We start from the raw sequence: 24,554 nt of genomic DNA on the forward strand, positions 1-24,554 counted from the left end.
TTTAAATTTTATAAATAAAAAAGCCAAAAAACAATGCAAATATCAACTATCTTACAGTTTGGCTGAAGGTGTGCAGTCAATTAAGTAATCGTATCAGGCATGTTGCCAAGTTTAATGGATTTGTCTTTTGAAAATGATCCCTGGTAATTTTGATAGCCTTTATATGTTATATATTACGTTGAACCTTATTTAGTGATCATGATGAAACTAACATAGAAATGACAGAAAACCCCTTTAACACATTTTTTGTTGCATAACATATTTTTAGAGTCTGAGAGACGTTTGTCAGGAACGCTCTTTCTATTTAAGCACCTAAATGACGATGACGTAAACAAGGTGACATAGGAGAGATTTGGCTGATTTGTACAGAATGTAAAATGTAGGATCCTTGCGTGTATATATATGCAAATGTTATGTAAGTATGATATCCACATGGATAGGAATACCATGTATCAGTGACCTAGTATCAAGTGGCTAATCCGAAAGGTTCACAGGAATCCCCAGGTCAAGCACCTTGTCAGCAGTTGATTGGTCATGATATGTTATATAATTAGTGTACAGTTGTTTAGCCAGTTGCATTTTGAAGGCCTATTATATTTTGTCGCTTTCGTAGAAAGAACGTTTTTGTGTAGTTTTGCATATAATGTCAGAAATCATTCCTTAATTAGTTAAAATATACATTATAGGTTTATTATTTCAGCTGTATTTGTCAATTAATCAGCATTATAGTGAATAAGTTAAAGTTAATGTATTTTTCAAATGTGATTTGATTTTGTTGGTTACAGAGATACATCACAAGATGGTTGCTGTTGGGCCATGAGGCTATACAATGGAAAATCAGCCTTCCTGGTGAGACACTTCAGACCATGGCAACTCTGTGGATTCAAAAGCTGGTAATTAAGCTGTTCACATGTGACAGTGATTTGGTATAAGCAACGCTAAAACATTAAACCTTGTACATATTGGACCTTATATATACTTATTAAGCTATAACAAATGAAATGTAATAGGAGAAATGTAGCAGCCATACCGGGATTCAAACCCAGGACCCTCCGAACACTAGCCGAATGCTGTACTGACTGAGCTACCTGATCACCGATGATCAACCCAGTTCAATCCCGCTACACTAGTCCTCCCTCTTTTCTCGAAGTCTTCACCCTCGAAGACACACAAGTCCCTTCCAAACCATCGTGGGTTATTTAGTTGGGTTCCAATTCTATAACAGGAGAGGAGAAAATGTGCTCTACCCACTGAGCTACTTGGTCACTGATATCGATCAATGTTAAATTACATTTCAATGATCGATTAATGATTTTTAGCTCACCTGGCCTAAGGGCCAATGAGCTTCAGAAATGGTGCGGTGTCCGTTGCCCGTCTGTCTGTCAACATTTCCTTTAAATCGCTACTAGTCATAGAGTTATGCACATATTTTTACCAAATTTGGCCAGAAACATCCCGGGTAAATCCTATAAATCGTTACTATATAGTCTTAGATTTCTGCATGGATTGAAACCAATTTTGGCCAGAAACATCTTTTACATAAACGTTCAGAACAGTATACAATAAGCACAAGTTTTCTCCCATTTTAATAATTGATTATTATTTTTCATAATTGACAATATTAGGAAAAATCATAATCAATCAATCATCAATTAAAATTGAGAATCGGTCTAACACTAATATAATATTGGGTGTTCTAGCATATCTATCATGGTGCGCTAGCAGTAGCACACTCAATGTATACACACCAATGCATGTCAAAAATATGACAACCAATGCTTAATTGGCATGCAAATTATTATTAGATTTATGCTATACATGAATCAATTGCATTGTAGAAGTGATTGCACCCACTAAAGTAATGAGCATAAAATAATCAGAAACCCTACACTGAAACTGCATCTTGCTTACCCTCTGAAACCACATAAGTGTCTAAATTCTACACTCAGTTTATATCAGACTACAGCCCAGCTAGCTAGCTTGTGTAGGCTGATTATGTGGATAACCGATAATTGATCAATTGTTGCCCTGACTGGGATTGCAAGAGTATGGTTATCACAAAACAGCGATTATTTGTCAGTTTCTGATGATATGGGCTGATCTCTTGATTGTTTGTTTAAAGTTACCACTGAAGTACACTGTATGTGTTTCCACACATGCAGAAGGATAATTTTATGAGATAAAATATTCACTGTATTTTCCTTACACTATATCTTACAGGACTTTACCAACTCATTATGAAACACTGGGAGTGAAAAGATCAGCTTCTCAAAAAGAAATTAAAACAGCCTACATAAAGTTATCTAAACAGGTAAACTTTTGTGATATCATTGGTAAAAAAAAGAACAAAAGTACAAAAAAATTTACATTTATCAATGAACAGTCATTTTATATACAGTACATGCATGTTTATTGTATATTATATTATGATGATTGCTTGAATTAGAAATATAAATTTAAAAAATTAAAATTTAAAATAAATATTTATCAAATTGATGATCATTTTGTATAATTATATGCTGTATTTGCCGTAATAAGCACCCCTCCCCTTTTCTGGAGAAGAGTTAAGTTATATAAACGTCCCCATCCCATGATTTTAACAATGTTTTACAACATGTAATGCATCTAACATCAGCATTGTATCCCATATTACATGAACTTGTGAGTCTTTTACATGTGAATCAAGACATGATAATGCATCTCAAAGGATAAAAGTATATGTGTTTACTGTAACAGATCAATGTAGCTTGAGTATTTAAAACATAACTGATTTTTACATCCACCACTTCTAAATTTTGGTTTATTTATAAACAAGCGCTACCCTATTGTTACAATTATTTAAGCACCCTAGGCCATATTTATGACAAATGCGGTAATCCTTCAAAGAAATTAGGTAACCTACAGGAAGACAGGTTGAGGTTAATATACCAATTATTACATTACTGATTCTCGTCACGACTCGCAGCACCATCCGGATGTCAGCTCACACCCAAATGCACAGACACAGTTCATGGAGCTGTCAGAGGCTTATCAAGTCCTGAGCAACCCCAAATCCAAACGGACCTATGACAACAAATTTATCTACAATGCCAGCGTATTTACAGATCCCCCTGGAGCCCAATCTCATTGTTTGTGGCAAGAACAATATGCAAGGCGCGGGCCTAGAGACTACACACAAAACAGGTAAGTCCAAAATATTTCTTTCATACCTACACGTGTAATACTGGCTGGTCTAGGGTAATACAATCATGTCGCCTGAGGCTGTATTGCATGCCTACCAATTCAATAAAGCCTCGTGACGTCACGGCGTCAACAAAATCTCTATTTCCTCGTTAAAATTTAAACATTTGTTTTCACAAATATGACTGGTTTTACTATAAAAGATGCAAACAACGGAATTTGTGTTGAAAATATCTCATAATTTTTCATGTATGGAAAATTGACTTCCAGTCATGGATTTCTTCGAATTCATTTCAAAATGGCGGGATATTATAGTTGTAAAATTGCAATAAAATTTTGAGTTATGAAAGAAAAATACTTTTTCATAAGTGGATATGAAGGACAGGGATATATTACCCTCGGGATCACAAAATGTTGCAAAACCCACGGCAAGCCTCGGGTTTTACTACATTTTGTGACCCTCGGGTCTTATAATATTACGGTGATGATATGATGTTACATCCTTCAGACTAATTGTAAATATATGTATTATTCTGCATTATCAACTGTGGTAGTTATATGCTTCATTCAATTTCAGAGGAAATGACTTTGATGAAGACTTTAATATTCGTCGGGGTATAAACATTGAAAAAGATGATGTGGAGGAAATAGTCGTATCAACTTATGATGTACTTCATTTTGTGACATGCGTCATGATAATGGTAACCACGGTCATTGTGATGGTGGTTCAGCATAGGAAAAGGTGAGTGTCGTCATATGAATACAATATAAATGAGTTTGAAATATCTGCAGTCTAACATAGAAAAAAATACCAATTTAAGTTCAACAAAGGTCAATCAAGGTTAATATGACTTCTGGTTATTGTAAGGCTCTCCATAGTCATCATATGAAATCTGATTTAGAATCAATATAGAGCGAGATGAGTCAGAAATGACTTAACAATTGTGATAATCAATTTACCTCACTTTTCTCTATATTTTGTTTAATCCTGACTTTTTAAATGGTATATCAAATACAATCTAAAATTATGTAGATTTGGATTCATATAAAATATATACCAAATACAGATACACAGTATAGTTACATATCTTATCCTACATGTATGTGATTTATGAAAATGAAAGCTAATCAATAATTGACACATTTTAAGTTGCATAACAGGTAGTTCTCAAATTTTTATGAATTTGTTTTTCAGTATCAATAACAATCTTGTACTTCCACTGTCTTTGACACGTGTAGAAGACATCAACCAAAATAAAAAGCGTATAGTCAACCTAAATAAAAAACCAGTAACACCTAAAGGTAAGTCTAATAGATTCATGGAATGTTTCAATGACAAGTTAAGAAACTCAAATTATCAGGCACAGGCTAATCAGATTTACCAGTATCCTACAGTTCTCGCTTGTCTGTGAGTCTATAAAGTCCACCCACAAATAATATAACTGTATAGTAGGCGACACATTATAACTTCACAAAACAGACCTGTAGATCATTTATTTCCAAGGTCGAATGTTAATACAACATGAATCACTTTGCTCAGATATGAAGGTATAATTTTTGTAGATGATCCATAAATGTATGACAATATTTTAAAGTGAAGTAAACCATGAGTCCGCTATTGTGTCAGATATACCAAAGACCTTGACGATAGGTATAAACTTAGATCAAGGTCATTTGCAGCATTTAGTTACTAGGAATCAAGTCAGAAGCATTTCTTATAATCTTAGATGTACCCATTACATCATATTGATTTTGTTATATTAACCATATACAAATCATTTACATTCATTTCAGAAAGGGCAAAGCAGTTAAAGTACATAAAGACAAAACAGCAAAGTGAACGTAAGTGAATCTGTTGTAATGGAATAGTAATGTACGATGAGGCTAAATTTATACCCAGGAAACAATTGTTTTGTGTTGGCATATATATTCTTGTTAAGTGCAATGCTGTTGTTTTTCCCCACGGCAGAGCTATGTAGTAGATATAATATTGATTTCTCCAAGTGTAAAAAGGCCTCAATAATCAGACTTTGACCTCCCATAAATAGTTGACACTGTTGTGGTTTTAGAATGCAAACTCACAGGCAATGATTAACAATTTTTTGTGTTCCAGTTTACTAGTTCTAAAGTTTCAGTTGCCCAAATACGATCACCGTCACATATTCATCATAGCCTTCATTGTATAAGATCCAATGGCCTGATATAGTGTAGCATGGAAGAATAAAGGATGACCAAGTGTGTTAAAATAAATGACCTTGACCTTTCAGGAATACATCTCATTAACAAACAATACAGAGGTTTGCAAACCAACATCATTGAGCATGATATAGGGGTTATTGATTGTATTTAAAGAATGACATTGACTTTTATTCAAGGTCACATTAGCCAAATATGCTGGAATGACATCTCAATAACAGAGTCCTAAAAACATTATATTGGATCTGAAACATACTAGCTGGCATGAAGTGCTATTTACCTTGTCAGAAAGAACTGCTTTGACCTTCATTCAAGGCTATGATGGTAAAATTCTCAAGAGGCCCAGAGATCTGAAGTCTACTAATATAATCTATAGTATGCTCGCCTATGGCATGAAAGGCATGTGCTGCATTTGTCTAGGAACTATGGCAGAAGTGCTTGAAACTTTTAGTAGTAGGCCTACAACTTATGGTATTCTTTTAATAATTCTTTACTATTTATCTGGAGGCCCAAAACAAATACCTTATTGTGGATCTGTAGCCTACAGAATTCACATTCTTCCTACTTTTTGTTGCATGAAAGCTTATCAACAACTTTTATCTTTTCTCAGAGATGGAAGTACAACTTCAATGATAAACATGTACCATATGAAATTGGAAAGTTTGATAATGGTAAGTTTAATTTTACATAGATAAGGAGATTAAAATGTTATATATACATTGCAGATAATTCAGTAAGTACGAAGTGCATTGAAATTTGTGTTTATATCAATATTAATCCATTCAAATGAAAGCTGGAGTAGTTGGTATCACTGTGAATGTCTTCCTGTGATCTAGGTGTGCATATTAAAAAATTAACTTGCAGAAAAATGAGTCATTTGTTCTCCTCTTTATCTGTTACTGTCTTTGTCTTTAGCTGCTACCTGAGCTTCACATTTCCTCCACAGCTGAGTTTGTACAGATATAAGGATTGATATTCAGATGAAATATGATATGCATGTAGATTTCACTAGGACTGTAATCTTAATTGAAACAATGTCTTTTAGGCCCAACATGTACAATATATTAACCAAGTATTGATGCTACATTTAAACTTGATCTTCTTTTTCTTTTCCAGGATATTTTACCGCAACAGAACATCAGTATCAGTAACTCAAGAGCCAAGTTGTCAATAGATGAAATATTCTACAGGTTTCATATATTTATAACCAGATTTGGGACATAATTTAGATGTGATAGAAATTACCGTTCAATAATGCAGGTACAGAATGAGGCTGACATTTGAGTATACCCCCAACGTCTTTCCTGAACAGATTTATTTCGAAAGTCCTATTTCAGGTGCCTATTTACATTGTATATCTAATCATGTCAACTTATATTTCATCCTCGATACTCCAGGAGTTCCGATCACTTACGATCTCTACACCCCTGGACTATGTATCTCATAGTAAAACTGGAGGCAACAGAATAGAACAGGTAATTTAGTCATACGAGGTACATCAAAAGAACTGTATAACGGTACACTGTGGTTGACTGTGTGGCTTTGATGTTAGGCGTCGCTTTCTCTTTAGTCTTCAAAGGAAATCTTTGCTAGCCTGTGATTGGTCAAATGTTTTCCGCTGAGCTGCCTTCAATTTCACTATGAGATAGTCCAGGGTTGTAGAGATCGTAAGTGAACGGAACCCCTGGAATATAGAGGATGCTTATATTTATGATGGATTATTTGTTGATATACTGATATGATATTTGTCTTCTCATCAGAGATGCATTAACATACTTTCTTTTTGTTTTCCTTGCTTTCAAACGTTAGAAAATTTGGTTAAAGGTGATTTTAATCTAAATTTCTAGGTTTTTAAAACAATTATGTAAATATCACATGCTTAAATTGTGTTTACTGACTCTTAGAGGTTTAATACCACAGATATCTATAATTTTAATATTGAATCTGTTATATATGTAAAATATTTCAATATAAGTGATACATTCATAGAGCTGTTTTGTATTCAGGTGTCTACTGTAAGATATTACCAAAGCTCTATGTAGGTTTTATTTTCCTGTCAGTCAAAAACATACAATGTAGATATGATAATTTTTTTTTATTGTTGATGATGAACACGAGATTTTAGTATAACAATATTATTATCCTTCAACCATCTTGTGAAATGTTGGATATTAAAAATTGTTTGTTTTTATCAATTTGGCTTTTTATTACATTTTTAGCCCACCATCATCAGATGGTGGGCTATTCAAATTGCCTTTCGTCCATGGTCCGTCTGTCCGTCCATCCGTTAACAATTCTTGTTATCGCTATTTCTCAGAAAGAACTGAAGGGATCTGTCTCAAATTTCATATGTAGGTTCCCCTAAGGCCCTTGTTTTGCATATTGCATTTTGGGACCAATCGGTGAGCAAGATGGCCGCCAGGCAGCCATCTTGGATTTTGATAGTTAAAGTTTGTTATTGCTTTTTCTCCAAAAGTACTCAAGAGATCTGTCTCAAATTTAATATGTAGGTTCCCCTATGGCCCTTGTTGTGCATATTGTGTTTTTGGACCGATTAATGAAAAAGATGGCCACCAGGCAGCCATCTTGGATTTTGATGAAGTTTGTTACTGCTTTCTCAGAAAGTGCTGAACGGATCTGTCTCAAATTTTATATGTAGTATGTTTGAAAAAAGTTTGAAAAGCAGAGAAAACATCCCTCTTTCCATTGTCGGACATATATCATTCTTTTGTGGGCGCCAAGATGCCTCTGGGATCTCTTGTTAGCAGTGAAATATAAGGTTTTATGGTGTAAAATATCACTTATGATATTTTCACTCGTTTTTAACCAATCGGAATGCAGCATTGACAGTAAAAAAATATCATTTTGATTTTTACATCATTATAGTTTGTGCACAAAAATATGACATAATAACCCCAAGGGCAAATAACTGTAAAATGCAATGGCAGAATAACCTTTGGTGGAACTAGTTGTGATGGTCTTCAGGTCAAATGCTATAAATAGAATAGTCCTTGTTTCTTGATGAATACCAGATAATTTTTCACCTGTGAAAAATATCAAAGTTTCCACCTCACTCAATGAAATATAACTGGTATTCATCAAGAAACAAGGAATATCATCTACATATTTATAGTATGGAATTACAGTACCATGTGTCATTTATATCACAAATTCTCATACTGCTGTAGGAATTGGGAAAAAGGCTGGTACTGGTATCAACTTAATACGTACTGGCATCAACTTAAATTCTGTAAATGACTGATCAACAAAGTCAAGCAAGTCTCCATCACGTTCTGTTTTATTCCAAGCAAATTTTCAGAAGTGATTGACATTGTTTATAAATGATAGTAGACATGCTAATTACCAGAGCCCGGTTTTGTTTATAGATGATAGCAGACATGCTAATTACCAGAGCCCGGTTTTGTTTATAGATGATAGCAGACATGCTAATTACCAGAGTCCGGTTTATAGATGATAGCAGACATGCTAATTACCAGAGCCCGGTTTTTTTTTTATAGATGATAGCAGACATGCTAATTACCAGAGTCCAGTTTATAGATGATAGCAGACATGCTAATTACCAGAGCCCAGTTTTGTTTATAGATGATAGCAGACATGCTAATTACCATAGTTCGGTCTATAGATGATAGCAGACATGCTAATTACCAGAGCCCGGTTTTGTTTATAGATGATAGCAGACATGCTAATTACCAGAGCCCGGTTTATAGATGATAGCAGACATGCTAATTCCAAGAGCCCGGTTTATAGATGATAGCAGACATGCTTATTACCAGAGCCCTGTTTATAAATGATAGCAGACATGCTAATTACTACAGTCCGGTTTATAGATGATAGCAGACATGCTAATTACCAGAGCCCGGTTTTGTTTATAGATGATAGCAGACATGCTAATTACCAGAGTCCAGTTTATAGATGATAGCAGACATGCTAATTACCAGAGCCCGGTTTTGTTTATAGATGATAGCAGACATGCTAATTACCATAGTTCGGTCTATAGATGATAGCAGACATGCTAATTACCAGAGCCCGGTTTTGTTTATAGATGATAGCAGACATGCTAATTACCAGAGCCTGGTTTATAGATGATAGCAGACATGCTAATTCCAAGAGCCCGGTTTATAGATGATAGCAGACATGCTTATTACCAGAGCCCTGTTTATAAATGATAGCAGACATGCTAATTACTACAGTCCGGTTTATTGATGATAGCAGACATGCTAATTACCAGAGCCTGGTTTTGTTTATAAATGATAGCAGACATACTAATAACCAGAGCCCAGTTTATAGATTATAGCAGATTTGCTAATTCCAAGAGCCCGGTTTAAAGATGATAGCAGACATGCTAATTACCAGAGCCCGGTTTTGTTTATAAATGATAGCAGACATGCTAATTACCAGAGCCCTGTTTATAAATGACAGCAGACATGCTAATTACCAGAGCCCGGTTAATAGATGATAGCAGACACGCTAATTACCAGAGCCCGATTTTGTTTATAGATGATAGCAGACATGCTAATTACCAGAGCCTGGTTGTTCAGAAGTTGATTCGCTTAATCACATGATTAGTGAAATTTTCACTTCTTATTTGCTGCAAAATATCCTACTTTATTCATTAAAAATCAGCAAATTTGTAAAGAATGGAGTTCTTAATGTGGAAAGCCTGACAGGTTGTTCAGAAGTTGATTCACTTAATCACATGATAAGTGAAATTTTCACTTCTTATTTGCTGCAAAATATCCTACTTTATTCATTAACAAGAGGCCCAGAGGGCCTGTATCGCTCACCTGGTTGTAATGCCAAGGAATGTTCTGAATACAAGTTCATTGTTTCTGGGCAAATTTGGTTACAATCCATCCAGAACTCTAGGACAAGTAGCAATTTATAGGATTTATTTCTATTTCCCCTATTGGGCCTCGCCCCTCCTGCCCCCGGGGGGTCAGAGCCAAAATTTATACAAGTTTTGTTCCCCTTCCCCCAAGGATGTTTCTGGCCAAATTTGGTTACAATCCATCCAGAACTCTAGGACAAGTAGCGATTTATAGGATTTACCTTTATTTCCCCTATTGGGCCCCACCCCTCCTGCCCCCAGGGGGTTAGAGTCAAAATTTATACAAGTTCTGATCCCCTTCCCCTAAGGAAGTTTCTGGCCAAATTTGGTTGCAATCCATACAGAACTCTAAGACAAGTAGCGATTTATAGGATTTACCTCTATTACCCCTATTGGGCCCCGCCCCTCCTGCCCCAGGGGGGTCAGGGTCACCATTTATGCAAAATCTGATCCCCTTCCCCTAAGGAAGTTTCTGGCCAAATTTGGTTGCAATCCATGCAGAACTCTAGGACAAGTAGCAATTTATAGGATTTACCTCTATTACCCCTATTGGGCCCCGCCCCTCCTGCCCCAGGGGGTCAGGGTCACCATTTATGCAAAATCTGATCCCCTTTCCCTAAGAAAGCTTCTGGCCAAGTTTGGTTGCAATCCATGCAGAACTCTAGGACAAGTAGCGATTTATAGGATTTACCTCTATTACCCCTATTGGGCCCCGCCTCTCCTGCCCCACGGGGTCAGGGTCACCATTTATGCAAAATCTGATAATATAAACTTTATTTATTTTACATCGATTGAGAAACAAGTTATACAACTTATCATAAATCACTCTCGATGGCCCGGATGTAAGCGCGCGAGGGGCCTTAGTGTGGGAGGAAACCGGAGTGCCCGGAGAAAACCCACGTGATCGGGCAGGTGACCCCTGACCTTTTCACGTCCATGCCGGGGATCGAACCCCGGCCGGCTAGGTGAAAGGCGAGCGGCTTAACCACTACACCACCCGATCAGCAAAATCTGATCCCTTCCCCTAAGGAAGTTTCTGGCCAAATTTGGTTAAAATCCATGCAGTAATTTATGACAAGTAGCGATTTAAAGGAAATGTTGACGGACGCCATGGCAAAAGCTTCGGGCCAGGTGAGCTAAAAATCAGCAAATAGGTAAAGAATGGAGTTCTTAATGTGGAAAGCCTGACAGGTTGTTTAGAAGTTGATTCGCTTAATCACATGATTAGTGAAATTTTCACTTCTTATTTGCTGCAAAATATCCTACTTTATTCATTAAAAATCAGCAAATAGGTAAAGAATGGAGTTCTTAATGTGGAAAGTCAGACAAAAAAAAGCCAGTCTAAATACATGCCTTCATTAGCCTTCCAAACGTCCTTACATATCAAAAAGACGGTCAAGTTCTGTTTACATTAACCAGTTTTGAACATTGCAATTATGGGAAAGGCCCCTGTAAATTTACCACAGTTCTATAATAACTCTTTGAAAGCGTGGCTGCATGGGAATGTCAATACCGACATAGCCAGGCTGGAGGACATTTTTGGATTTCTAGAATGTAATTGATTTCTTTGCATGCAGAGCGATTTTGGCAGGAAATTTTATTTTTCTATTTCATAATGTATACTGGATATATTAACACAACTTTTACTTCGACTTTAGCCTTCCTTTGCCTGACTAGTCACTTTAAGTGCCTCAAAAACTGTACAGTTAGTACAGTACGTATTAAGAGAAAGTAAACTTGATTTGAAAACCATTTACTGATTAGCATAATAACCTTTAGAACAACTGGATCCAGGATGTTAGTGAACTGGTGTTCTTGACCTACATGTATGATAATTTTACTCCTCATTTAATTCAAAAGTTGAAATTTTCACTCTAAGAATATTGTCCTAACTCTTACAAACAGCCACCCCAATGTGGCCCATGTTTGCAAATTTCCTTGTGTGAAATATTAAAATGAAGCCCAAAGAAAAAATACATTTAAATAGCAGTCCGTATCTGGCAACTGCCCCGAATGGGATTCAAACTCACGACCCAGAGGTGAAAGTCTGCAACCCCAAAAGGATCAGGAGACCTTGTAAATAATTAACAAGGCCATCGTAGAAATGCTGTGAATGCTAGGCATATACAGTGACTTAAAACCATCATGAAAATGGTAGCTACACAAGGATAGAACCGTCACATATCAATCTAACAATTTTAGCTCATAAAACCAGAAATCCATGCATTGAGGTAGATTCTTTCTGTGACTGGATAAAGATTTGTAAAAACAAAACAAAAAATCTTTTGGTTTAAGTACATTTTAATAAATAATTCAAAATCTGACAAAATCAAAAACAATTCATAGACATCTTTAACAATTTAACTTAGATTACCCATCAGTTACGATAACTATAAAAAAAAAACATGGATAATGCAAAAACAATGTCATCAAGAGTTTTGCAATAAGCTTCAACTATCAGTATTTATTCTATGTTCAAATGAAAAATATTTCCCTTGAACAATACGTGTACATATGTTACTGAAGTATACCTGCAACATACATTGAAAAACTTAAATGTCCATTACAAATGTATGGACATGCAGTATTTCATGACCCCTGAAACATGTACATGTATATGTAGTTGTACATACATTTATCCATCCTCGATAATCCAGGGGTTCCGATCACTTACGATCTCTACACCCCTGGACTATCTCATAGTAAAACTGGAGGCAACAGAATAGAACAGGTAATTTAGTCATTTGATGTACATCAAAAGAGCCGTATAACGGTACACCGTGGTTGACTGTGTGACTTTGATGTTAGACGTCGCTCTCTCTGTAGTCTTCAAAGGAAATCTTTGCTAGCCTGTGATTGGTCAAATGTTTTCCGCTGAGCTGCCTTCAATTTCACTATGAGATAGTCCAGGGGTGTAGAGATCGTAAGTGATCGGAAGCCCTGGAGTATCGAGGATGACATTTATCCTGTAGCTAGGCTACAATGGAATCACATTTTTTTCATATTTTAAACTTCTATTGAAGTTATTGTTAAAACTAACTCTGAGTTTAAGTTCTGTAAGTGTATTAATTTTACAGTATAACATATTTCATTGCTTTAATAAATTGACTTTATGCCTCCACAATAAATTCTATTTCAGTCTAAAATTTGTCCTGCAAAAACCATAATGAAGATTACTGCTTAATATAACAGTACAGGTGATCATAAAATAATTGACAGACAAGTATAAAAAGTAATAGAATCTGAGAGATGTTGTTTAGATGTTGGAGTTGTACAACTCAGCCAGGAGATGTCTTCACTTAAAATATGCTATTTGTCACCTGAAATAGGGAAAAAAATCAGTAAACACACGATGTTAGCGATACATACATTCTGTATAACTCTTGTAAAAACATTTTACTATATTTTAGACGTAAAAATGGCATTGTACTGAATAAGCTAATAAAAGCTCACCATAGTATTTTTTAAATAGAGCAGAAAATTAACAGGATGTTTCACGTGAAACCATTCAGGAACTAGAAATATGTCTGTTAGATATTAAGTGCTCACTAACTACTTTTCTAAAACCTTAATTTCAGTACAATATGCATCTACAAGGCCTCACACATACAACAAGAGGCCCAGAGGGCCTGTATCGCTCATCTAGTTTGTAATGCCAAGTAATGTTCTAAATACAGGTTCATTGTTTCTTTTCTGAAGGAATTTGAATATTTACCTCTAATTTCCCTTTTGGGCAACACCCTTCCTGCCCCCAGGGCGTCAGAGCCAAACTTTATACAAGTTCTGTTCCCCTTCCTCCATGGATATTTTGGGTCATTTGGTCACAATTCATGCAGAACTCTAGGACAAGTAGCAATTTATAGGATTTACCTCTATTTCCTCTATTAGGCCCGCCCCTCCTGTCCCCGGGGGGTCAGAGCCAAAATATACACAAGTTCTGTTCCCCTTTCCCAAAGGATGTTTGTGGCCAAATTTTGTTACAATCCATGCAGAACTCTAGGACAAGTAGCAATTTATAGGGTTACCTCAAATTCCCCTGTTGGGCCCCGCCCCTCCTGCCCCCGGGGGGTCAGAGCCAAATTTATACAAGTTCTGTTCCCCTCCCCCCAAGGATGTTTGTGGCCAAATTTGGTTACAATCCATACAGAATTCTAGGACAAGTAGCGATTCTTAGGATTTACCTCTATTTCCCCTATTGGGCCCAGCCCCTCCTGGCCCCAGTGGGTCAGAGCCAAAATTTATACAAGTTCTGTTCCCCTTTCCCCCAAGGATGTTGTGGCCAAATTTGGTCACAATCCATGCAGAACTCTAGGACAAGTAGCAATTTATAGGGTTACCTCAAATTCCCGTGTTGGGCCCCGCCCCGCCCCTCCTGCCCCGGGGGGGTCAGAGCCAAATTTATACAAGTTCTGTTCCCCTTCCCCCAAGGATGTTTGTGGCCAAATTTGGTCACAATCCATACAGAATTTTAGGACAAGTAGCGATTCTTAGGATTTACCTCTATTTCCCCTATTGGGTCCCGCTCCTGCTGCCCCCGGGGGTCAGAACCAAAATCTATACAAGTTCTGTTCCCCCTTCCCCCAAGGATGTTTGTGGCCAAATTTGGTTAGAGTTCTGCATGGATTGCGACCAAATTTTGGCTGGGCCCAATAGGGGAAATAGGGGTAAATCCTATAAATCGGCAGGAGGGGCGGGGCCCAATAGGGAAATAAGAGGTAAATATTCAAATTTCTTCAGAAAAGAAACAATGAACCTGTATTCAGAACATGACTTGACATTACAAACCAGGTGAGCGATACAGGCCCTCTGGGCCTCTTGTTACATATACATGATCATATGAAGGTCTTTCAAAACAGAATTAATACAGCAAGTCTACAAATTGTGATTTTCACGTCTTGTCAGCGGGAGGGTAGGTATTAAGAATGGTGGTTATGTTATAAAAATTATATAAATGCATGTATACGAATAAAAATCTACAAAAAGTATCGAAAATTGTGACCGATTGATTTTCTGAGGCAGTGCTCCACTAGGACCCATAGGCATCATTTCGTACCTGGCCGAACGGTATAGTAGGCCAGGTACGTATATTCGTTCTAGAAGTTTACACAAAACAAATGTGATTTTCACTGTCTAATGTCACTGTTGTTAATTTATAGTAGAACATCGCTGACAGGTATCTCTTAGTATATGTTTTTAAAAGGTTGGTGTCACTAAATCACAGCGAAATCTATTAAACCAGAAACATAGACAGTATAAGACAGTGACTTCCGGTATCACATGCACAGTTGGAATCTGCACATAGCGGATGTACAGATTTCACATGTACAGACTTCACACCTGACAAGGAAAACAATAATGCAAGAGTACGCTTGACTAATAATAATTATATATTGATGAGCTACAATATTTAAAGCGGGGTTTAATCAAAGACCATCAACTTTTACAACATGTACCATTCAGTTCTGAAACCAGTGCCGGTAAATAAATAAGATATTTCTTAAAATTTACCTGAATCCTTCAAATTTGCTAGAAATTCTCTTTCTTTTCTGCGCTGTGATATTTCTTTTTGTCTCTTTAATCTGTGAAAAAATACATGATGACTTAATTTTACACGTGTGGTTACTGTATGAACCTGTAATCATCATGGAATGTAAGTCTGTTCTAAATTACACCATATTCAATACATTGTATATAAGAGAGTTTAACTTAAAGTCAAATCATTCTATTTACACAAAACACCTGTGACTACAACACCTAAAACTCCACCTGTGTTACCCACCTTTTTGAAGCTCTCATTGATTCTACAAGAAATTGCATAGTTATGATTATGCCTACAAACAAGGCAACACTACGCCACAATCGTTTTTCTCTTTTTGCAGCCTCTCTTGGATCTACACTCTTCTTCTTGCGTATATCCTCATCCTTTTTCCAATACTGACTTCGATAATAACGTCCTTTCCTTATGTATATGTCATTCTCTAACACATCATAGGGATTCCATGTGTAACTGAAATTCAAATGAGAAAATTGGCTATCACACATTTTGATATACATACAAGTATGAAGAAGGATGGAGAATCAACATCAAAAGCTAATTAATACCCACAGATTCACGGAATCATTGGTTTTGATGCTCCATCCTTCTTCATACTTGTATTTCCACATCGTCTATGGAGCGCTGTTAGAATACTCCTTTGATCCCTCTGTTGATACATCTTACCATTAGGAAACACCTACAGCATGTTGGAAACCTCTGCCTTTTAATTTTACTTTGATACACATAAATAAACAGATGAAATAACTTCTTCTCATTAAACAATTTGGCAGTGGAAGTATTGACATTTTAGTACTTTAATCGATATCATAAATTCCTAGGTTAGTGAAATTTGAATTTGTGCAAAATATTGTTTAAGAGTTATTCCCCTTACCATACAAATATAACCAATATCAAACCTTTTTCATTATAACATAACAGTTTACAACAACAACAAAATATGCTTCCTAATTAACGACTTCATATGTGATTAAAGTTCCTTACTCATCATATCGAGTTCTATTTGAGTATGAGCCTGTTGGACGGCCTCTTCGTCTAGGATTGAAGCCTGCTGTTGACTGGAATGGATCTGGAGCCCCTGATGTATATTGATTGTATGTGGTAGATGATTCCCTCAACTTAGCATCATACTCTGACCTTGATTTTTCCTTCCCCAACACTTCATAGGCTTCAGCACACTTAGCAAACATTTTCTTGGCATTAGGTTGGGAGTTCTTGTCGGGATGATACTGCTCAGAAAAGAGTGAGATCCAGATGAATGTTTAGGGGAGAAAAACAACATCATCATAAAGTACACATTTCATCAATACTGTAAATCACGTTTTTTCCTTGAGATAAAAATTCTGCATAACTTTGTAAGAAAATTTGCAATTTCAAATGTTTTGCGAATAATCATATTAACATAAAATGAATACATGGTTGTCAGTAAGAGCCTTTGATCACAAGTTTATGTATTTGCAAATACAATGAACCATCAATAATTTGGACATCTTCATTCACAGCCTAAACTGTCTGGATTGCCAAATTCTTTGTTCTTCGAAATTTTGTACTATTACCATAATCTACTCCCTGACATTTCCATTCCTAATGCAAGTTTTTCAGACTATGTGTGGTTCCATTGTATATCGAAAATAATATTGACGCAAAAACCAAATGGTTATAGTTACAGTATTCAATTATTGTAAATTAACTGAAGTTGTTTTGTGACATTTCCATTCCTAATGCAAGTTTTTCAGACTATGTGTGGTTCCATTGTATATCGAAAATAATATTGACGCAAAAACCAAATGGTTATAGTTACAGTATTCAATTATTGTAAATTAACTGAAGTTGTTTTGTTTCCACTGATGGGTTATACATGTATATTGTTTCAAAGTGATACAAGAACATAATAGTACAGTCCTTTGAATATCAAATCAAACTTAATTAATAAGAAATTGTTTCTTATGAGGTTACTGTAAAAAAAAAAAACATTTTTCAAAGGATGGAATTTTTCACAATTTGAAATATACATGTATTGCTTTCTTTAAATTTCTCCAATTTCATCCACAAGCAAACATATTAAGTGCAAATTTTATATGTGAACAATTTGATTCTGTGGTGCTAAAAAGAATACATCATGAAAAGCTGAACGCTGAGAAGCAAAGGAATTCTCAGAACTTTTTACCTGCTTTGATTTATCAATGAAGGCAGCTTTTATATCTTTCTGTGTGGCATTGGAAGATACACCAAGTACATCATAGTGGGATGACCTATAATATAATATAGAAACACATAGTACATCATAGTGGGAACACCTGTAACAAAATAGTATAATACAGTAAAATCTAACACAAGTAACACCAAGGACATACTGGGAACACTTGTAACATTATGGTACTGTATATACACAGTAAAATCTTACACAAGTAACACCAAAGACATACTGGGAACACCTGTAATATTATAGTACTGTATAATTATAACACCACGGACATAATGGAAACACCTGTAACAAAGAAGTATATACACAGTAAAATCTTACACAAGTAACACCAAGGACATTGTGAGAACACCTGTATTATTTGAATAACATTTTACCTGATGATCAGCACTGCAGGCCAACTATATATCTTAGGGTGATGCCATCTCCCTGCCCTTGTCACACATCCACACACAGCTGCAGTTAAACTCATTCTTGTGATCTTTGCTTCTGCAAGAAATAAATATAAATAACTTCAAATCTATGTTTACTTCAAGTCATCTACTGTACTGTACAGCGCAGTATATATACAAGAATTATATATTATATATATATATATATATATATATATGTTATTGAACTGAAGGTTATGAACTTGGAGAACAATAAATGGGTATGGAAAAGAAATACAATATCAAAAACTTGTCTAAGCTTAAACCACAGACGTTTGCTTCTGGTTTTGAATCAAAATATAATAGCCTACCCATACTACATGAACGGGGTACAGTAGGCCATTATGTTTTGTCCAAAACCGAACTTGTCAGAAACAGATGCCTGTTCTTAACCGCCCTCGTTTATTATATTTGTATGGTAATTCATTTTATAATTAAAACCTGTTTCTACCACAATAGGCGGTGTTGTTCTCTCACGGTATCAAATAAACAGTGCAGCTGTTGATTAACAATTTGTTTATACCACACGTGGTATAAACTCTGTACGCATTCTGATTGGCTGACACAGTGATCTTTTACGGAACTTCTTTTTTTTATGGTGTCATGTCATCATTTGTCAACGTCATCAATCATCGAATGACGTCATACTATGTTGTGCTCGCTCCTTGACGTCCAAACTGGTGATGGAAAGCGTATGCGTCATGGTCGTTGTGTCAAAATATGTGAGGTTTTCATACATGTTAAATAACCATATGTACTAATAATACACCTTGACAGACAAGAATTTCACTGATGAGATTCGTAGATTTAACATGTATGAAACAAACTTGATCTTGATGGTAATGGCTTGATGATTCTGGCAGCACATGTATACATGTAGTCCGACATTGAGTTTTATTTTCTGGAAGGAACTATAAGATTTGAATTCAATAAGACGTTAAATGTGTATTATTTAACCCTAGAGATGATCCCATTGGGACTCATTTATGTACCACGTGATACCCGATAACGTTTGTGCAGGACTATTTTTTCTATTGATGATGGAATGACGTCAAATGACGTTATCGTGGGATAACGTCATTTCAGCGGGAAGATTATAAAGAGATACGATCCATCACCACTGGAGATACTAGTCCTGCACGTTATCAGGTATCATGTAGTATGTGAATACGGGGTTTCAAAGTCTCAAAATGACGTGGGTAAAGTACAATTTACCGTCCCAACTTCCGGTGATTATGACGTCAAGAAACTCACGTCAAATGATGACGTCATAATCACCGGATGGTGGGACTAATTGATGGTAAATTGTACTTTACCCACATCGTTTTGGGATCTCAAACCGACGTATTAGTCCCATTAGAACAATTTGATATTGATGGATTCTTTATCAAACAATGACTTTTGAATACTAATTAGTGACTTTTTGTTGATGAAAACATTACTACACCTTATTTGCATATTTCGATAAATACACGTTACCGTATCCCCGCAGTATTTCTATTAGCCAAAAACGAATATGATTGTGGTAGAAATAGGTCACACTACTCGTACAGTTGGTAGTAGACTAAAGGTTACACATTGTGCACACGGTGTGAACTACGAGTGGACACGGAGTGCACGAGGTTTAGACTACAGGCAGACACAGAGTGCACGAGGTTTAGACTACAGGTAGACACGGAGTGCACGAGGTTTAGACTACAGGTAGACACGGAGTGCACTACGTGTGAACACGGTGTCCACTACAGGTGGACATCGTGTCCAGGTAAAATGTCCACTACATCCAGACCACAGACAGACTAGATGATGTGCCACAGAAATATGAGAAAATATGTAAATCTGGAATCTGCAGTCTATATGGACTTTGACAGATAGAAATAGTTAACATAATATTTATTGCAACATAAAAATTGCCGTTAATTACTGGAAATCATTCGTACTGTAATGTTTATTTGAATAGATACATATAAAGTAAAATGTATCAATATATATTATCATACAATTTAATTTATAAATAAGGACGTTAATTATAGAATTTATAAATGCAAATTAACTGCGTTGCAAATTAACTGCGTACGGTAAACCACATACTGGTTATGTCTCATCAATGGATAGTTCCCAGTAAAAACTATTTTTCTTAGCTAGTGATAAGTAGTTTAAAGATGAAATTCTTTTTCGTACGCATAAAGTGATGAACCTTGCGTGGAGTAAGATTTTTAGTATAAGCAAATCGTCGCCAAAGAGATATTTTGATCGGCAAATTATTTTGATTAAAAAGAATATATTGATGGGCATAATAAAAGCAAGGACATATAAACATAAACAAATTAAATTCTTCATAAAATGTTTAACTATGTATGTATGGAATATAGTTTTCTAAACGGCAAGGTGCGCGAAATAGTTTGTATAATACGTATACATTTGCTACATGGAACCTGGCGCGTTGCAAAGCATTGGAAAAATGAGAAATCGTCCATAGACGTTAAAAATCGGCATTAGAAATGACACTTTATTACACTCAACCCATTGAGGAACCTGTAAGCACTGGCTTAAGAAAGCAAAAATTTATTATCGGGCATGTGGCTGCTCGTGAGCATCAACATTGTTCAAAGGACCGATCGCTAAAACGTAGGTCACATGTCTGATCGATAACAAATCAAACACTAAGAATCAAAATGAATCCAACTTCTACCCATTTAAACTGTAGATTCATAGTTGTTGATTAGATTCTGAATTTGTCATAATTATTTTAATTCTAGAAACCTTGATAATTTGACAATATCCTATTCTGACCTTCTTTTACAAACCGCGTGAGTTATATGATAACAATATTATATTAATGTATGATCCATACATGTAGTATATTGTTCACTTAAATTTGCCTGCTCGAAAGGTAGACCCCTAGGCTAGGACTGCAGTTGGCATGGTCACTTGGACTTCATACTGTTCCATCAACCACACGGGTATGATAATCTGAATTACCTAACATTGATCAGAGTGGGGCCAGGGGCCTGGGGCCCTCTTTGGGCACCCTTCAATATGTTCAGTCAAGTGTATCACATACTAACAACACCTGTATACATGTAGTACCTTATCCCAACCCCAGGAGGTCCATTTATAGCATGCTGTGCTTAGGTGGCAGCCTCTCTACATACATACATTGTACTCATCACACAAATACATACAGTTATACAACAATGCTAGTCAATAGGGATATGTGTTTTAACTGGTAGCAGAGATATAAATAGTATATATTTAAATCTCTGCTGGTAGTGCATTTTAATTTATTTGTTAATGAAGCTTTATACATTAAAATTAAAAATAATCTAAATACCAAGTGTACTAAAACATTTATTTCAAGATTATTGGAATATCATATTTCATCCAATATCTGGCTTTTTACATATATCAGAAACCTGATTATCATGACTATGTATATAAAATACCATATTACAATGTTGAATAAGTACCTAATCTACATTAATTTTGATTATAATATATACATGTATTATTGGTATATTCAAGGTTGTGACAGACATGCATGATTTACGCATTGTACAGCTACCGTCAGCTCCACTTCACGGCTGCCTGTCGTGACAATAATTGAGGTGTATTCAGCATCACTAACTATATGTTTTGCCAGCTAGTTTTTACCTCATACCTCATCCCAATCTACCACCACCACCCCCCCCCCCCCACCCCGGGAACCGGTGTACATGTTTACCCAGGCTCTACAACAAGCATGTACATGTATCTAATAAGAATGGTACTTATGTGTTTCAAACTTATGAACCGGGTATATGATTTTTAAACGGTAAAGTATATTTGTTTGTCTTAACAAACTTCCATAGAAACAATTCTAAAATCACATATTATATAAAGATACTGCCCCATTCTCATAAAGCCGTGCAAACACAGAAGGTAACGATTCTGCCCTCTGGCCATCTATCGATGGTCACCTTGAGGCACCTGTATAGCTGGATACTGTGGCTTACCTGTATGTTTGACAAGTTATAATTATTGGACCATGACACAATATACTATCAAGATAACTTGCGGGTTTGGGATCATAAACTTATTGTGTGTACGGGTAATAAAGAATCAAAACAAGCTGAATTGGGTACTTGTAGGTAGACTAGCCACCAATTAGTGGAGGAAGTCATATAGTTTGAAGTGGATTTAATTCTGCATGATCTTTTAAAGACGTTCAGTTTTTAATAAAGAATATGTAATTAAGCTATTTTTACGTACAATACTTTTAGAACTTAAAATAGCAAGAAAATATTATAAAAGTGTATATATTTTAATGAAAGACGATCTACAAGGGTATCGCTAGACAACTGATTGATAGGCACCAAATCTTTTTGTTTAAAAGCTATGTATTACCCGGTATATGATTGTATTACTGATAGCTTATTATAAAAGAAAAAGTGTCTCAAAGGACATTAGGACTGGTTTTTGCTGCAATTCAAAGTTGTTTTTGACTTGTGAAAATGCTTGATGTAAATGATATATATATATATATAATATATATTCAATGCAATTTATCCATAAAACATTTACTTTTGAAAACGTAATATAGACAATTTAAGATAAGAAATGGAAACTACTGATATAAAATTAAATAGACATATACTTAACGAATATAAATCAATCTTTATTACTTTTGCAGTGAAAAGGTTTTATTCATGTATACTAAAAAATATTGTATTATATAGTTATATATACTGTACTGTAAATTGTAGATGTTGTAATTAAAAAAGATAAACACTTAAAAATTATAATTATGTATTATTTCAAATTGAAGAACTTATTCTTCCCCTATCCCTAACTGTAACACATCACCTTGTCTGTCTAGGTCTCAATGTACCTGGACACGATGTCCACCTGTAGTGGACACCGTGTTCACACGTAGTGCACTCCGTGTCTACCTGTAGTCTAAATCTCGTGCACTCCGTGTCTACCTGTAGTCTAAACCTCGTGCACTCGGTGTCTACCTGTAGTCTAAACGTAGTGCACTCCGTGTGCACAAGGGTGTAACCTTTAGTCTACTACCAACTGTAGTTGTTGAATATTGAATTTATTCACACTCGTAAGTTATTTTTTAAAAGTTATACTTTTGTAACTTTTAAAAAAATAACTCACTCGTGTGGAATAAATTCAATATTCAACAACCACTCATTGTGTTACCTCTATTTAATCTGGAATCTTGAAAATACTGGTCAGATATGCTGGTCCCTGACATTCGAAAAAGGGCAGGCGAAACAACCCAGGACAGAACTAAGGATGAGGTGGTTCTCGTCAGGGAGACCTCATTCGATGTGCACTGTAGGCCTATACATATATTTACAACAACTTACCGTAAATCAGCCGTCAAACAAGTTTGCTGTCGCTAAGTTTGCCATCATGTAAGCCCAAGAGTAATAGTGTAATACTGTATTACGAAACGCAGGTTGATTCGACTTTAGGTTACACCGGAAGTTGAAGACATATAAGTAAAATAAGACCCGCAACCGTAACGGCATTCCGGATTTTCTTAAATCAAAAATGATAAGATTTTAAAAATGAGAAAGCTGAAGAGACATTGAAAATTAATTTCCGAAGTCTATATAATAAGCATGATAAAACATTTTTCCTTTTTCGTGATCTGTGGACTACTGTTTCTCTTACCCCAGACAGGGATATATGATCTACCAAGGATTGATCTCATATACGTCCTTGGATTTTCTATCTCACCCTAGGGTAAAGACAAGCTACACGAGATCTTTGTATGTGCCAAACAATTGTTTGACGTCAACAGTATTCTTCTATAAACTTCTTTCTGGTCTGGATACTAAGAAATCTACAGGGGTTGATGGGATATCAGCTAAGATACTTAAAGCCGGATCCCAGGCCTTGAGCTCTCCAGTATCCAAACTTTTTAACTTTTGCATTTCTAGTAAAACTTTCCTGGACAAATTAAAACAGGCACATGTTACACCTATTTATGAAAAAAAACGACCCTTTGAAAAAAGAAAACCATAGACCTGTTAGTATCTTACCTACACTGTCCAAAGTTTTTGAGAAGGTCATGCATAATCAACTTAGTGACCTTTTCAACTCTTATTTCAACCCTTACTTGGCAGCTTTCAGGCCTGGCTTTGG

General features: G+C 35.8%; 2 protein-coding genes across 5 annotated transcripts; one reads left to right on the forward strand and one right to left on the reverse strand.

Annotated features, from left to right (window-relative positions):
* The first annotated feature begins 261 nt into the window (after positions 1-261).
* Positions 262-7,571, forward strand: LOC138318985 (uncharacterized). 4 transcript variants are annotated; one of them, XM_069261859.1, is made up of 9 exons: positions 262-415; positions 786-893; positions 2,221-2,311; positions 2,966-3,183; positions 3,758-3,922; positions 4,376-4,482; positions 4,975-5,022; positions 5,987-6,047; positions 6,493-7,571. In XM_069261859.1, the coding sequence occupies exons 2-8, from the start codon at positions 817-819 to the stop codon at positions 6,007-6,009; spliced, it is 729 nt and encodes a 242-aa protein (XP_069117960.1). In that variant the 5' UTR covers positions 262-415; positions 786-816; the 3' UTR covers positions 6,010-6,047; positions 6,493-7,571. The 4 variants fall into 4 exon arrangements, with proteins under 4 accessions (XP_069117960.1, XP_069117959.1, XP_069117957.1 ...); XM_069261858.1 differs by lacking the exon at positions 5,987-6,047; XM_069261856.1 differs by lacking the exons at positions 5,987-6,047; positions 6,493-7,571 and adding an exon at positions 5,448-5,944.
* A 4,943-nt stretch (positions 7,572-12,514) lies between these two features.
* Positions 12,515-23,894, reverse strand: LOC138318988 (uncharacterized). The gene is made up of 7 exons (XM_069261860.1): positions 23,771-23,894; positions 18,360-18,471; positions 17,947-18,031; positions 16,764-17,008; positions 16,005-16,232; positions 15,734-15,804; positions 12,515-13,545 (listed from the first exon to the last, which is right to left on the reverse strand). The coding sequence occupies exons 2-7, from the start codon at positions 18,452-18,454 to the stop codon at positions 13,535-13,537; spliced, it is 735 nt and encodes a 244-aa protein (XP_069117961.1). The 5' UTR covers positions 18,455-18,471; positions 23,771-23,894; the 3' UTR covers positions 12,515-13,534.
* Positions 23,895-24,554: the final 660 nt, after the last annotated feature.

This window comes from Argopecten irradians, chromosome 3, assembly GCF_041381155.1.
Source record: "Argopecten irradians isolate NY chromosome 3, Ai_NY, whole genome shotgun sequence".
In the NCBI taxonomy this organism is placed as follows: Eukaryota; Metazoa; Mollusca; class Bivalvia; order Pectinida; family Pectinidae; genus Argopecten; species Argopecten irradians.